Source organism: Mesoplodon densirostris, chromosome 14, assembly GCF_025265405.1.
Source record: "Mesoplodon densirostris isolate mMesDen1 chromosome 14, mMesDen1 primary haplotype, whole genome shotgun sequence".
Classification (NCBI taxonomy): Eukaryota; Metazoa; Chordata; class Mammalia; order Artiodactyla; family Ziphiidae; genus Mesoplodon; species Mesoplodon densirostris.
Window position 1 is genome coordinate 31570950 of NC_082674.1, and position 16604 is coordinate 31587553.

The following is a 16604-nucleotide window of genomic DNA, read 5'->3' on the forward strand; positions in this document are numbered from 1 at the left end:
AATACTATATATATATAATACTTTATTTACATAAAGTGATATCTGGAGTTCTTGCCATTAGATTACTAAAAGTATGCCCTAACAAACAATATATAATTTTATTCTGTCTGAGTAGTATGTTAGCACCCAGTACGTCATGAATAAAAATTTAAGAACAAAACATATAGATCAGTATCCTACCTTATCAGCACACATTGCCACTTTAATATCTTGTTTTGTAATTTCATAATGCCGTATATTTCGCACATAATTCCCCACCAGCTTTAAAATGTCTGCAGAAATGTATTCTAATACTGCTACTATGTAAACAGAAACCTGGTGGTCAATTTTATAACCTAGGACCTCCTGAAAAATTAAAAGAAAAGCATGTTTAAAATTACTTACTATAAATTTGACACACTGATTTTTTTTAAAGTGTATACAGTTTAGCTTAACTTTTACTGAGGCCTGTGATTATTAATAGCATTTAATTTTAAGTAGTTCACCTATGAATAACATACATATTGCTATTTGAAAATGTAAACTAAGAAAAGGTAAGGCAAAATTACCTATGATCATGTAAAATACTTAAGAAGTACAGATAAGTAAATAGCTAATCCCTAAACTAGGAAGGGAAGCCCAAGTTTGGGGGAGGGGAAAAATGCTCATTGTTACCTAATTCAGAATACCTGGAATTAACAATGACAAATGAGGGTTTTTTCCTTTATGCAGAACAAGAGTTAATATATTATTGGTATCTGGGAATATCTACTATCCTTATACCTCTATCCTTCTTTCCAAAGGAACCTGGGCTTCCTAAAAACCCTAGTGGTACATTCATTCCTGGTATCTGGGCTGTTTCTATGGAAAAAAATTCATGCTATGTCTTGCTGAACAACAGTGGTTATTAAGGGCACATTAAATAGTCCTATTATTAGACTTCAAAGAGAGTATGGGCTTTTGTGGGGCCGACCAATTCCTATAGGAAAATAAATTCTATTTTCTAAACAATCCAATTAAGAAAAAAAACTTCAAAATAATAAGTTTACTTAAATATTTTATAACAACTTTAAATGGAGTATAATCTATAAAAATATTGAATCACTACGTTGTTCACCTAAAACTAATATAACATTGTAGATCAACTATACTTAAAAAAAAAAAGTTTACGTATAAGTTGGGAACAGGTTGCATTTACCTTTAAGAATATGTAAAAACTATTGTTTATAGTGATATGGATATATTAATAAATTGAAATGATACCCACAATTAAACCCTAAAATGCAACATTTAGAATCATTCATACAGCATGCACATACCTCAATTTGTTAATTCTCTTAGAATATAATTCAATGTATGGCTATAAAAATCATGAAAAGAGAATTATAAAGAAGTGCAATGACTAACAGCTTAGTAATTTTCTATAACTTGAACTTACTTCCTCAGACCAGTTAGTAAGATATAGGTAGATATTCCTATTCAAACAACAAAGGACAAAACGTAACCTTTTGATAGTCTTAATCACCCAAGTGTTCAGCCTTAAATCTTGTACAAGAGCAAACAAACTTGGATTTCCTAATGCTATTCACTTAGAGTCCTGTGAACTAAAAGTTGCTTAATCACTTTCTGCCTCAGTTATCTCATCTACAAAGTGGGGATGATAATAATTAACTCTGTTGAATAATAAAACCTAGAGATAATGTATGCAAGCGTTAGCATTTTACTTGTACTATAGTACACATAAAATTATTGATATCAGAAGTATTATTAAGGTTTTAATTATTATCATACCTATATTTTTGATGTGAGAGTTAATCAATAGTTTGTCTATTGTATTAAATAAAAAAGAAATCACATTATTAGAGTTTCCAGCAGTAATTTTTTCTATTAGTTCTGGAGAGACTCAACTGACTGACTGACTAATATAAATGACAAATAGGACTAAATAGTATAGGTGATCTTTATGGAATTTTTGTTCAGAGATTACACATAGCCCTATGGCAGTCTCACAGAGGTCCCTACACATCTAACTATGTGAAGGATTTATAGGGACACTTAGGTCTAGCCAACAAAAGGAGTTTTACAAGTTCTCTTTGAGGTTCTATTAACATCTGAGATGAACAAAATCCACAATTATAACTTTTCTTAGTGCTTTCAATTTGCTTGATTATTACTGTTGGTATGAAATTACTTTAAGTCATGTTGTCCAACTTATAGTTTCCTATTATATCATCCCTCCCCATGACATAAATTCCTGGAAAAATTAAAACAAGAGAATGTCACTCTTCAATTGACTCTATTATCCATAAAACATACTCTTTGTGTTTGAAAATCATGGGTTTTATTTTGCTTTTAAAAGGCAAGAAGGCAGTATTTCAGCTTTACCTTTAACAAAGGATGAATTTTTTCTACTGGGAGAGATAAAGGGTTTCTTCGCTTCCTCTTTTCAATAGCCGACTGGGCATCAGCTATTGCCCACTTATCAATTGGATGAGGGAAACTTTTTTGAACACGTTCCTTGGAAAATAGGAAAATAACAACTAAGCAACAAATAGATTAAATAGTGTTCTTCACTTACAATTTACTTTTAAAATCAAAGAATACCAAAAGCAGGCTTTCACATGTAGTATAATTTATACTACAAACATACCTAAGCTAAGAGAAAACCATAACTGCCAATGTACTAGTTTCTTAATTATGCAATTAAAAGACTTAATGTTCCTTCTATTAACTAGGGGAAAAATCACATTCTGAATTTCAACTTCACTGTGATAAAGCTAATGACAAGAATGAGTAGACGCTATTTAAAACATTACTTATATAAAATTTCAAGGAACAAGACCTAAGCTCAAAAAGAAAATATCTAAATCCAGTTCTCATTTGTCCTTTCTTTCAACACCAATTACAAGCTAAAATAGCATTTTCTACTTGAAACGTCTAAGAATTTTTTCCTTTATCCATCATGCAAAGGTATGTGACTTCAAAACTATTTATAAATCATGGAAATCAAGGGTTTACATTAGCAACAGCACTTTAATCCACTGTAGCTTATCATTAGAGTTTGAATCTTCCACAGGTTATTAATTTTTATCAAGATATTTCATTTTAATCCAGCAGTTATCCAGTTAGAATTTCCATTGAAAGTGAAAGAACTCATGTTAATGTAAAAGCTGAATTTCCCGACTTTAATAAACTAATACAATTCACTTCAAACAAAAGGTACTTTCATGCTCTGAAGTTTTTAAAATCCACTTTCAGGATACCATAATTAAAACCAGTAGAGGTCGCTATTACACAATTTTAACATGTATTTTAAATTGCTCCGTATTTAGTTAGTAATATATAAAAACTGTTTAACATCACTCCTATTGCTATTAAGATGGAAAATGAAAAAGAGATTGCTATGTGATATTCTGTGGAGGGAAAGGAAACATTGATTCCAGGACATGTTAATAACAAATTTATAAACTGAAAATAGTTTAACCCATTCAAATTTAAGAAATTTTCTCTTCATCTATGTTCAAGGATAAGTCAGCTTCTAAATATAAGTGATCATTTAAAATCTAATGACAGAAATTATTGTAGTTAAAAATGGAGTTTACAAACATTTTCAAATGTCTAGTTGAAAAGCTATTTGCTAGGACACTATACCCTCATATAATAAAGGCAATACAAAGGTCCAAAATACTGGGGGAGTTCGGCAGGTGAAAAAGGACTAATAAAGGAAGGAGGAAAAGGGTGGAAAAGAATGTCCAAAACAAGAATTCTTTTCCTTTTTTCCAAGTCAATACTATAGACTTGATAATCCAAAAATGACAAGAGATTTAGGACTAACTTTACCATGATTCCCAATTAAAAATTTCATACTGATGGGTTTAACCCATGGTTAACTGAATAAATAGGTATAACCATGATTAAAACCTTATAATAGTATAGCCCTATGGCTGACTAACATTTTTTTTGGTGGGGGGGACCTCAATGCATAGTAAGAAATAGTAAGTTCTTAATACATTTTACATTACATCCTTATACATCATATACATAGTACACTGGAACAAAGTTTCATAAAACAAGACCTTTTCCTACAGGCAATGTACTGATTTTTCCTATTCACTTATCAAAATGTTAGTTGGGCATAAGGGGTGATGACCTAGAATCTAAAAAGCACTGCTGAATAGTGGTGATAGAAAGCAGCAGAACAGAACAGAAGCTGAACTCAATCTAATAATTCTAAATACATTTAACATACATCTTTGAAGAAAAATCATCAGTAGTATTACAAGGCAAACTGTAGGCAGGGGTTGAGGTAGAAGAGAAAGAAAACAGAACAGCAATCCTTGCCCATCTCAATTTTATCAACCTAACTCTCTGAGTTTATCTATTGTTTTGAGAAAGAAGGGGAAGGAAAGTCAGGAATGCTAAAAGAGAAGACAAGAAAAGGAAAATAATAATGATGAAGAAAACATTTTAAACTTACTTATTAGTGTATTACTGGACTGTATATTTATGAGGTAATACCAAAGGTCATGGGAAAGATTAATAGGGTCAAAAAAGATGCTTTGAATATGGAAAGGCCAGACTGAAAGAAATACTTTGTCTCTTGTAGTGGCAAATTTAATTACAATTTTAGAGCAAAATAAAATTTATTTTTACAATTATCTTATATAATTTAAGGTAAAGAAGCCCAAGAAGAAATGATCAATGAAAGATTCATGAATTAAATAAAGTCTATTACTCTTTCAAGATACTCTTTCAATATGCCACTTTCAAGATTAATAGTTTTGTTTTAAATTGAGAAACTCCACCTTGATTGATATCTAGTGGCTTTGGGAAAAATAAAAGATAGAGAGCTAGGTTTGCAATTCAGCTCTGTCTCTTATTAGCAGAACCTTGTCTTTTCCTTTACATAATAAAGGTGTCTAAATAGATAATCTTGATGATCAGTTCCAATAGAAACATTCTAGGATCTATAAAAATTCCTACACTTCAGTGTAAATATTCAGACCTGGAGGTACTTTTGAAGTGCTATTAATAGTAATAAAGGCCTAGAATGTGTAGAAGAATTTTTTTTTCTGTCTAGAAAGGTAGAAAATATTGTGAAATCACTTGGGAAATCAAAATGTGAATGGCAAACTTATTAGAAATTACAAAGATTCTTTAGGGTGTGAAGGAAAAGAAAGAAAGTTAAAGAAAAAATGAATGGGAAAGGAAAAGCAAACTTTTAAAATTAAGGATTCAGCTCATGGGGAAAAAAGTCTAAGATAAAAGGAAAGAGAAATAAAAGGGATCCAAATTGGAATAAAGGAACTAAAACTGTCACTGCCTGCAGATGACATCACACTCTACATAGAAAATCCTAAAGACACTAACAGAAAACAACTAGAGCTCACCAATGAATTCAGGAAAGTTGCAGGATGCAAAATTAATATGCAGAAATCTGTTGCATTTCTATACACTAACAATGAAAGATCAGAAAGAGAAATTAAGGAAACAATTCCATTTACCATCACATCAAAAAGAATAAAATACCTAGGAATAAACCTACCTAAGGAGGCAAAAGACCTGTACTTCAAAAATTATAAGACACTGATGAAAGAAATCAAAGAAGACACAAACAGATGGAAAGATATACTGTGTTCTTGGACTGGATGAATCAATATTGTCAAAATGACCATACTACCCAAGGCAACCTACAGGATTCAATGCAATCCCTATCAAATTACCAATGGCATTTTTCAAAGCACTATAACAATTTTTTTTTTAATTTGTATAGAAACACAAAAGACCCTGAATAGCCAAAGCAATCTTAAGAAAAACGCATCTGGAGGAATCAGGCTCCCTGACTTCAGACTATACTACAAAGCTACATTCATCACAACAGTATGGTACAGGCACAAAAACAGAAATATAGATCAATGGAACAAGACAGCCCAGAAATAAATCCACTCACCTATAGTCAATTAATCTATGACAAAGGAGGCAGAAATATACAATGGAGAAACGACAGTCAGTGGCGCTGGGAAAACTGGACAGCTACATGTAAAAGAATAAAACTAGAACGTTTTCTAACACCATACACAAAAATCAACTCAAAATGGATTAAAGACCTAAATGTAAGACCGGATACTATAAAACTCCTAGAGGAAAACATAGGCAAGACACTCTCTGACATAAATTGCAGCAGTATCGCTTTGGATCCCCCTCCTAGAGTAATGGAAATAAAAACAAAAATAAACAAATGGGACCTAATAAAACTTAAAAAGCTTTTGTATAGCAAAGGAAACCATAAACAAAATGAAAACACAACGTACAGAATGGGAGAGAAAACATTTGCAAATGATAAGACTGACAAGGGATTAATTTACAAAATATACAAACAGCTCATACAGCTCAATATCAAAAAAACAAACAACCCAATCAAAAAACGGGCAGAAGACCTAAATAGACATTATTCCAAAGAAGACATACAGATGGGCAAAAGGCACATGAAAAGATGCTCAACATCGCTAATTATTAGAGAAATGCAAATCAAAACTACAATGAGGTACCACCTCACACCGGTTAGAATGGCCATCATCAAAAAGTCTACAAATAATAAATGCTGGAGAAGGTATGGAAAAAAGGAACCCTCCTACACTGTTCGTGGGAATGTAAATTGGTGCAGCCACTATGGAGAACAGTATGGAAGTTCCTCAAAAAACTAAAAATAGAGCTACCATATGATACTACAATCTCTCTCCTGGGCATATATCCAGAGAAAACCTTAATTCAAAAAGATACATGCACCCCAATGTTCACTGCAGCACTATTTACAATAGCCAAGACATGGAATCTACCTAATTGTCCATCACCAAATGAATGGATAAAGATGTGGTATATATATATACAATGGAATATTACTCAGCAAGAATGAAATTATTCCATTTGCAGCAACATGGATGGACCTAGAGATTATCCTACTAAGTGAGAAAGACAATTACAATTATATGATATCACTTATATGTGGGATCTAAAAGAAAGAAAAAAAGACATAAATGAACTTATTTCCAAAACAGAAAGAGACTCACAGACACAGAAAACAAACTTATGGTTACCAAAGAGGAAAGGGGGTGAGAGTGGGGATAAATTAATAGGCCGGGATTAACATACACACTACTGTGTATAAAACAGATAACCAAGATGCAAGAGGGAAGGGTTATGGGGATATATGTATACATATAGCTGATTCACTTTGTTATAAAGCAGAAACTAACACACCATTGTAAAGCAATTATACTCTAATAAAGATGTTAAAAAAAAACAGATAACTAACAAGGATCTACTGTATAGCACAGGGAACTATACTCAGTATTATGCAATAACCTATAAGGGAAAAGAATCTGAAAGAGTATATATATATATATGAAAAAAAAAGAGTCCAAGAAAGCCTGAGTTAAATGAGAGGAAAAATGTATCAGTGTCCTAAGAAATTAAAGTTGGTTAAATACAGGATACACAGGCGAGAAAGGGAAACAGGAAAAAAAGATATTACAAATGGAAATCAGTCTAGTCAACCAGAGAGAAATAAAGAACAAGTACAATTATGAAAGAATAAGACTTAAGAAATTTAAAAGAATATACTTATGGGGGACTTCCCTGGAGGCACAGTGATTAGGAATCTGCCTGCCAGTGCAGGGGACATGGGTTCGAGACCTGGTCCGGGAAGATCAAACATGCCACAGAGCAACTAAGCCCGTGCGCCACAACTACTGAGCCTGTGCTCTAAAACCCACGAGCCACAACTACTGAGCCCGAGTGCCACAACTACTGAGCCCGCACGCCTAGAGCCTGTGCTCTGCAACAAGGGAAGCCACCACAATGACAAGCCCGCGCACCGCAACGAAGAGTAGCCCCCACTCGCCGCAACTAGAGAAAGCCCACCAGCAGCACTGAAGACCCAACGCAGCCAAAAATTAATTAATTAATTAAAAAAAAAAGAATATACTTATGGATAAACAACAAGGTCCTACTGTACAGCACAGGGAACTATTATATTCAATATCCCATAATAAACCATAATGGAAAAGAATATGAAAAACAATATATGTATGATTGAATCACTGCTGTACAGCAGAAATTAACATAATATTGTAACTCAATTATACTTCAATAAAATAAAAAATTTAAATAAATAAATAAAAATATATTTTATCAGGGATATATCAGAAAAAATACTACTGGTTTTACTTCTACTTTTAAAATGACTAAATATACAAAATGAGGAGAGGGAGAGCAAACCAGATTGGAGGAATTTGTATACACTATCTTTTAAAACATTATTTTAAAAAGACAGGACCAAATAATATATACTCCTTCTCTGCATTCCCAGGGAGTTTATATATACTACCTTATTCATCTGGAACACTGCCTGACAAATAGTGGATATTCAAATATTGGTGCCATGGATTAGTGAACATTAGCTACAGAAACAAAACAAAATCCCATTCATTTGAACTACGATAGTTCATAGTCTGTGATAATCTGTAGCACAATTTATCAAAACTTTTAAATTAGCATAAGCAAGATTATAGATATATATGTAACCCATTAGTTTTCAAGCACTTCTGAAGTATCTATTTTCCTAAAACTATAGGTCAACTAAAAATCACTTTTATTTTTTCATTGAAACAAATCCCCTAGGGGCCGAATATTAAGCAAGAATTGCCACCCTACTTTGAATTATGCTTATACTTTAAAGTAATCAAAATGTATTCTTCAGAAGTAGAATTCACATATTCCACTAAATCAGACTGCTCTATTTCTTAAAGCACATTTTTTATACGGCCTTCAAATTAATTTTTTTTATGAATTATTCCTTATCTTAAAATTTATTTGAAGGGCTTGCTAAAGTCATGGCCCTTATTATTTTAAAAGAAAGCTCCATAAATGCATTAGAGAAATTAAAGAAAATTATTTCCTGATAAAAGAATCTGAAGACACTATTATATTCATCTAAATATCTCCAATCTCCATATTCTTAAATAAATACCCTTCCAGGAATGGTACACAAAGAAGGGTATTTGACTATTGATTGGAAAAGAACTAGATTTCCATCTTTTTAAAAAATCTGTTCTACCATTCTGCGGGTTAATTGCCTAATATATAAAACAAGGAGAACAATAACTATACTCCACAGGATTGTTGGAAGGGCATAGAAATGTCTATATCAGTACTTTGAAATTACAAAGCCTATTACACAACTGATCGCTACTTCTATTACTGTCATATATTCTCTTTCAAAAAGTCCATTCCCAACCACAACATCAGCTCACTGGAATATCCCATGGCTATATCTATTTTAAACGTCCAAGTTACTTGCTTAAAAATAGCACAACAGGGCAGAGGGTAAATATCTTCAATATCTCAGAAGTTTTCTGAGTATTAAAAAGCCATGAAATATCCCTTATTATCTAGAATCGTGAGTACCTACATAATGATTAAATCTGTGCAAGTGGAAGACTGAGAGACTCATTAGTAATTTTTGAGAACTCATGGAGATCTCCTTCAATACTGGAAAATTATGTTAGTTTTTATATTAATGAAAAGGAGAAAATTAGATAAACAGAGGTATAGTACAACATTATTTGGAAAGAGCTGAATTTCGGTTTGTAGTGTTTTCAAACTAGCAAATACCTGGAATATACCAACATCAGAATGTTGATACGATCTGTAACCCCATTCTAATACACTACATATAGGATTGGATGCTACATTTTATGAACACTGTGGGAGAACCTAATCAGGGTCCAAAAGATCAAACGGAGTTGTTAACAAGGAGAGTCAGGCAACCATTTCTATTCAAGATCTACTCTGAAAGCCCAATGTTAATAAGTGCCTAAAGGAAATTATGAATAAAAGGTATTTTACTTATAATTCAATGGAAAAATGGGATAAAAATGTATAAACCTACTTTGAATTACTTTAAAAATCAAAGTGAATTACTATTCCATAGTACACAATCTTTTCTACATCCACAACCTCTGTAACTTAGTGTTGCTTAGTATTTCTTTGCCTCAGTTGAAACCTGGATCTCCCCTAAAGACTTCTAGAGCAGGAAATGCCCTTGTCCCAAAACCCACATGAAGGTGGATTTAGCATCTTTTCCACTCCCCAAGCTGATTCTGGAATATCACTCTTCCACTCTCATGTAAAGTCCTGCCATCATCCTGTGTGACTTTGTTGTTTAAATTAAGGACACAAAATATTTTGACCTCTTAACTCCTTGAACACTTCATTATAGGGACCTTCATGTCTAGTCTAGCTACCACTACATGGCCACATCCTGCTTTTGTAACTATGTTACTTTAGAAATCCTAAATTCTAACAACTCTGTCTCTGATCTCAATCTATTCTTCTATTTCTATCACTCAGGTATTCTAGTGTTATCAGCTCTCTGATCTTATTGGGAAATCCAATACTGTTCCCTCCACGTTTTGCCAATCTACCTTCCCCTCTCCTACCTGGCAGAATAGTTTAGTAGAATTTATGCTCAGAAAGCTTAGGCTTTCTGGGTTAGAGTCTTGGCTTCACTACTTACTAGCTGTAACCATGGGCAACTTATTTAACCTCTCTGTGCTTCAGTTTCCACACTAATTCATTCAACATATACTTTCTGAGCACCTTCTCAGTGCCAGACAATATTCTAGGTGCTGGGGATTTGGTAGTGAACAAGACCTTATATTCTGGACCTTATATCTTATTAAAGGAAAAGACAGCAACATCTTCATGGGGTTATTAAAAACTTTAAATGAAACTTATATAAACATGGAAGTGTTTAAACCAGTGTATGATACTATAGCAAGCACTCAAATATCAGCTGTTTTTAAATTTCACTTTTTCCTTATCCAATTTGATTCTCTGATGCTCTTTTCACAGCTGAGCTTCCTATTGAATAACTATGTACCAATCCCTCACCCCTCAGGGGAACAGAGCAGGGCCTGGGGTAGACAGAGATACACCTCCTCCCCAGTCACTGTGTACTGCAAAATCATGATTACATTCTAGTGTGTTGTGTCCTGAAAAGGGTTGTAAAGCACTGCTACTACCAATTTCCACAATTCTCTTGCCCTACTGTTCTGCCATTATATATCCATGGTGAAATGCCATTCAACTCAACCATCTTTTTTGTGCCCAAACAAGTACTGCAAAAGAAATGTCACAGAAATGCAAAGATTTGTATACTATACATTCAAGGTGTTTAAAGTCAAATAAATGATCCTTCATCATTGCCAGAAAACCCCTTTTGTATTTCCAGCTCTATCTCCCGTTTTCTACAGTTGGTACTCAAACCTCCTTTCTTCTCTCAATCTTGACTCCTCAAGAACTCCATTTAGATGGCTCTTGTTCTGAGAAGCTAACCTTAAGCCCCAAAGTCTGTGTTATTAGTTTACCCATTTTTTCGTTTCCCACATTCCCTTTTCTCATAGTACATCACATTATGTTATCACCCATATACCTACCTGTATCTCCACTAAACTATAAGCCCTAAAAAAAGAGGAGCCATGTCATCTTTGTAGGAGATTACAGAACTTCCTTCCTAGATTTTTAGATGTTTCCCTCCCTTCCAACTGGTGGAAAATGGTTCACTTCTATCTAAAATACACCTAGCAACTGAAGATCAAAGGATTAATTGAAATGTTTTTGAAATGATAGCTGGCTTTAAAAAACAAACAAATAAAAACACTTGACAAATTCCACTCTTAAAGGTATATTTGTCATTCTAGCATCAAGAAGCAGTGTTTAGAGGCCAATAAAAGTTCATTTTAAATTAAAAGCAAATAATGGAATAGTTTGACAGCAAAAACATATACAAGCTATCATACACTCAATACAAAGTTAAAATAAATCCAGTTATTATTTTTAAAATACATATATATATTTTGTGGAACTGAAAAGCAAACTCTTTCCCCCTTCACTGACATTACAATAAACACAACATATTAGACACAAGGCAAAATTTATCATACCTCTACATCTGAAGCACTTCGGGGCTGAGCTTGGCATAGCATATTTAATAACTGCAAAATTAATTCTTCAACATACTGAAGAGCATCATCACTAGACTCAAGAGTAGGATGAACTTGCCCCTGAACCTATAAACAAAAAGCAAAGTAATTAAAATGTAGGCTTGTTTCATCTAATTGAACAAACGAAACAAATAAATTTTCTTTTTTTTTTTTTTTTTGTGGTACGTGGGCCTCTCACTGTTGTGGCCTCTCCCGTTGCGGTGCACAGGCTCTGGACGTGCAGGCTCAGCAGCCATGGCTCATGGGCCCAGCCGCTCCGCGGCATGTGGGATCTTCCCAGACCGGGGCACGAACTCGTGTCCCCTGCATCGGCAGGCGGACTCTCAACCACTGCACCACCAGGGAAGCCCATAAGTTTGTTTTTTTTTTTTTTGCGGTATGCGGGCCTCTCACTGTTGTGGCCTCCCCCGTTGCGGAGCACAGGCTCCGGACGCGCAGGCTCCGGACGCGCAGGCTCAGCGGCCATGGCTCACGGGCCCAGCCGCTCCGCGGCATATGGGATCCTCCCAGACCGGGGCACGAACCCGTATCCCCTGCATCGGCAGGCGGACTCTCAACCACTTGCGCCACCAGGGAGGCCCATAAGTTTGTTTTTTTAAGTGTGGGTTTGTATTCAAGAACATGGTCTGGCTTGCAAATACAGATTTGAATGTTATGACCCAAGTCTGGAATTATTAACCTTTTTCCCAGCCTCACGCACCATACGTGCTTATTAACATGTTTCTAGAGATTCAGATACTTAATTGCATAATTTCCATTTTTTTTTCTTAAACCATGGTTATCCTGGAGTGTGGGAATATAGAGAGGGAGGGAGAGGCTGAGCTGGGGATAAAAGATGCAGTTTATATGGTTTTTGAACCAGTGGTAGTTAGAACACTTAGTCAACATAGTGCTTGGGCAAAATTGACCTCCTATGGGTCCCTTGTTTAACTCTATCTTTCCTACACAATGATAAAATCCAAGAGGGATTTATCTTATTCACCAAAGAATTGGGATATCTTATTCATCAAAGTAACTCCAGCATCTAGCGCTGTACATGGCACATAATACAAGCTTGATAAATGTCTGTTGAACACAAAGTCATCCTATATCAAAGGACACAAAATGGGCACTTTTGACAATGTGAGACTGTCTATGCTTCAGGAAGATAACTTGATGGTCACTCATTCATAAATGCCCAATAATCTTTACCTTCATTTTCCTCGACCATTTCTTGGAGGCATCTTAGGCCACCGGTTTTTGTAAAATTTACATTTTAATAACCAGCATGATAGTCTTTACTTGCATCCCTTTGTCATTCACTATGGGTCAAAACTGTTCCCTACTTTAAAAAATGGCAGAAAAATCAGTTTCAGGAGACAAACAATACATGTTTCAAAATATGCTCAACTCTCTAAAGGCCGGTAGAGCTCTCAGCGCTCTCATTGGATGAAAGTATACAGTACTCACTAGCCAAGAGCATTTAGTATGGTCTGTCCTACTACATACACCTCACTAGCTGAGGGTTTGACAGCCTCAATGTATGGAGAAATTTTATTATAAAGTATACCATATAATGAATTTTAAAATATATATTAAAAGTACATAGACATGCATATAAACATATATATGCACTTATAATACTTTTTAAAGTGAAGTATTTTAGAGGCAAATAACATGACAATTCAGAACTGTGTGAGGGGTGCTACATTAATTCTGATGTTTAAAGCAATTTACTATTATTTTACAGGTGAAGAAACTGAGCCCCAAAAGGCTTAAATCATCTGCCCAAGTACTTTTTGTCATTTTTGGTATAGCTATTACCAACCTGATTGTAACTGATCTGCTTACAAATCTCTCACCCTATTAGATGACTGAATGGTTGAGCAGTTAAAATAATGAATGCAGTATGGACTAGAACCCAGAATTCATGTTTCTCAGCTTTCTATTCACCAGGTCATCACATTCTGACTAATCTGTGTAGGCAGTGAAACTTGTAAACAGACTCCTCTTCAACACTAAGCATAATTTTAAAAAACCTTTTAAAAACGAAACAAAAAACCCCCTGGAACTTTTGACAACAGTTTTATTTTTATCCATTGAATTGCATGCCCTCATTGGCTTAAACTGTTTTCTTAGATACCCTTTACCTTCATGGTTGACTTATCTTCCTTGAAAAGTGAATCCTAACACTTCATGGTGGGTTTTTTTTTTTTTTTTGGTGGAGGGCTCTCGACTTTTTTAAACTCTCTTTTCTTATTATCAGTGACACAATCTATTCTGCTTCTCTTATTTCTTTGTTTCTTTTTCCATTTTTTCCTTATAGAGTTCCATATCTTCCTTCACTCCTCAAATGTGGAGTCCATCCTTGTCTGTCTGCTCCCTTCTTCTGTTCTCTCTCCCAACTAATCTCATTTACTTCCACATTTTTATCACCTGCATGGATGATTCCAAATCTGTAGTCCTGACTTTTCTCCTGACTTTTAGACCCATATACCAAATTACTTGCTAGATATCTCCACCTATCCTACCAAAATCTCAACTATACATGGGGTGGGCGGGGGAGTGGGGAGGAACTTATTATAAATGTTGAACAAGAGAAACTATATCTCACAAATGAAAAACAGTACAGATAGCCCCTGGTTTCACCAAGATGTAGTCCTGGAAAATGTAGCTATAATTGGGGTTACATTCCTATTCAAGGCTCCAGCATCACATAAAATATAGCTACAGATTTATAAAACAACATAATTTTATAAGTAAAGGAGACTTTAGAAGTCATTCCACTCAGTCCCTTTATTTAGTAGATAATAAAAAGGAGACACCCACAATCCTGTAGCTAACTAGTAATGCTGAACCTGGGCCTCCTGGTATCTAGGCCAAAGCTCTTTCCACTAAACCCCTGTCAACTTGGAGGAGTCCTAGTAGCTCCATCAGCATAAGGAGTAGAATGTCCATGAACTGTATCTATTTATATAGTGGGCTTCTATATAAAACTTCGCTTTTTTTTCTTTTGGCTGCACCACGCAGCATATGGGATCTTAGTTCCCCAACCAGGGATCGAGCCCACACCTCCTGCAGTGGAAGTGTGGAGTCTTAACCCCTGGATCGCCAGGGAAGTCCCTAAAGCTTGGCTTGAAGTATGCGGTCATACTTTAAGAAACATCAGCATGTCATAAATGTAAATGCAGCACTATAAATCTTATCATCTGAAAAGGTAAAATCATTCAAAATGGGTAAAATGATCATTGATTACACAAACGATCCCATATATTACATAAAATTGTAAATATACTAAAAATCTGACATAAAGCTAAATTGCTAGAGATAATAAATATTAAAGATGAAAATATTTAGGGACTTCCCTGGTGGCGCAGTGGTTAAGAATCTCCCTGCCAATGCAGGGGACACGGGTTGGAGCCCTGGTCCGGGAAGATCCCACATGCCGCGGAGCAATTAAGCCCATGCGTCACAACTACCGAGCCTACGCTCTAGAGCAGGTGAGCCACAACTACTGAGCCTGTGTGCCACAACTACTGAAGCCTGTGCACCTAGAGCCCGTGCTCCACCACAAGAGAAGCCACCACAATGAGAAGCCAGCACACTGCAGCGAAGAGTGGCCCCCGCTCACCACAACTAGAGGAAGCCCACGCCCAGCAACGAAAACCCAACATAGCCAAAAAAATAAAGATATTTATATATATATAAAAAGGATGAAAATATTTAATCAACAATAATTCTAATTAACTTTAAAAAATATCAAGCCTTTTGAGGAAGTGGTTTAGGTACCTCAAAACATTTTAGAAAGTGTTCAAGAAAATGTAAATTGATCAGATTATATTTTTTAAATGTTGTTTTTCAAAGAAACCCATAGAAACTGTACAATTCTTTACTAATATAGCTCCATCTTTAGCTGCTCTTCAATTTACACTTTATGCTGAAGCAATTCATACTATTCACAGTTTGTGAAACATGGCATGCAGTTTTCACGCACACTGTTCTCCATGACTATCATTCATTCTCTTGCTGTTTCGCCTACCTATCTGACTTTCAAACCCCAGATTTTGTGTCATTTGGGTAGATTTTCTTGCTTGTTGTCTCTTTCTAAGGCAGAATTAATCTCATTCATTTAACTGATTTATTGAACCTATTAAATACTGGATATATAGAGATTAATAAAAAACAGCCCCTGCTCTATGGGTCTTACACTCCGCTCTGTGCTAATCCTTGTACTAGGTATCACATTTTTGTTATTGGGTTTGTCCTACTGAGTTATAATTACATGTTCCCTTGTCTATTTCCTCTATTGATGCTCCCATTACGCAAGGCCTTGTTTATCTACCTACAGAATCATTTTCTCTTTGCTTTTCACTCTAAACCCCTGACATTCAGGGAATACTCAAAGCCTCTGTGTTATAGGCGTGAAAGGAAGAAAATATCTCTTCCTCAGAATTAAGAGTGAAAAGGGGTGGTGGTAATGCTAGAAGTCTGGTTGATTTCAGGAGAATAAACCCTTACGGCAGAAACCATTCAACATATAAAGGCAGTCAGAACTAAAATCAATGTTTATTACATAGAATC

The 16604-nt window shown here is 34.9% G+C and overlaps 1 protein-coding gene across 2 annotated transcripts in view; it reads right to left on the bottom strand.

Moving 5' to 3' along the window:
• Positions 1-16604, bottom strand: part of SOS1 (SOS Ras/Rac guanine nucleotide exchange factor 1) — a 144384-nt gene that overhangs the window by 74730 nt on the left and 53050 nt on the right. For both annotated transcript variants that reach the window (XM_060117875.1, XM_060117873.1), the window contains exons 2-4: positions 11985-12110; positions 2365-2496; positions 181-345 (exon numbers count right to left, since the gene is read on the bottom strand). In XM_060117875.1, the coding sequence (XP_059973858.1) occupies positions 181-345; positions 2365-2496; positions 11985-12110 (423 nt within the window). The remainder of the gene's footprint in view (positions 1-180; positions 346-2364; positions 2497-11984; positions 12111-16604) is intronic.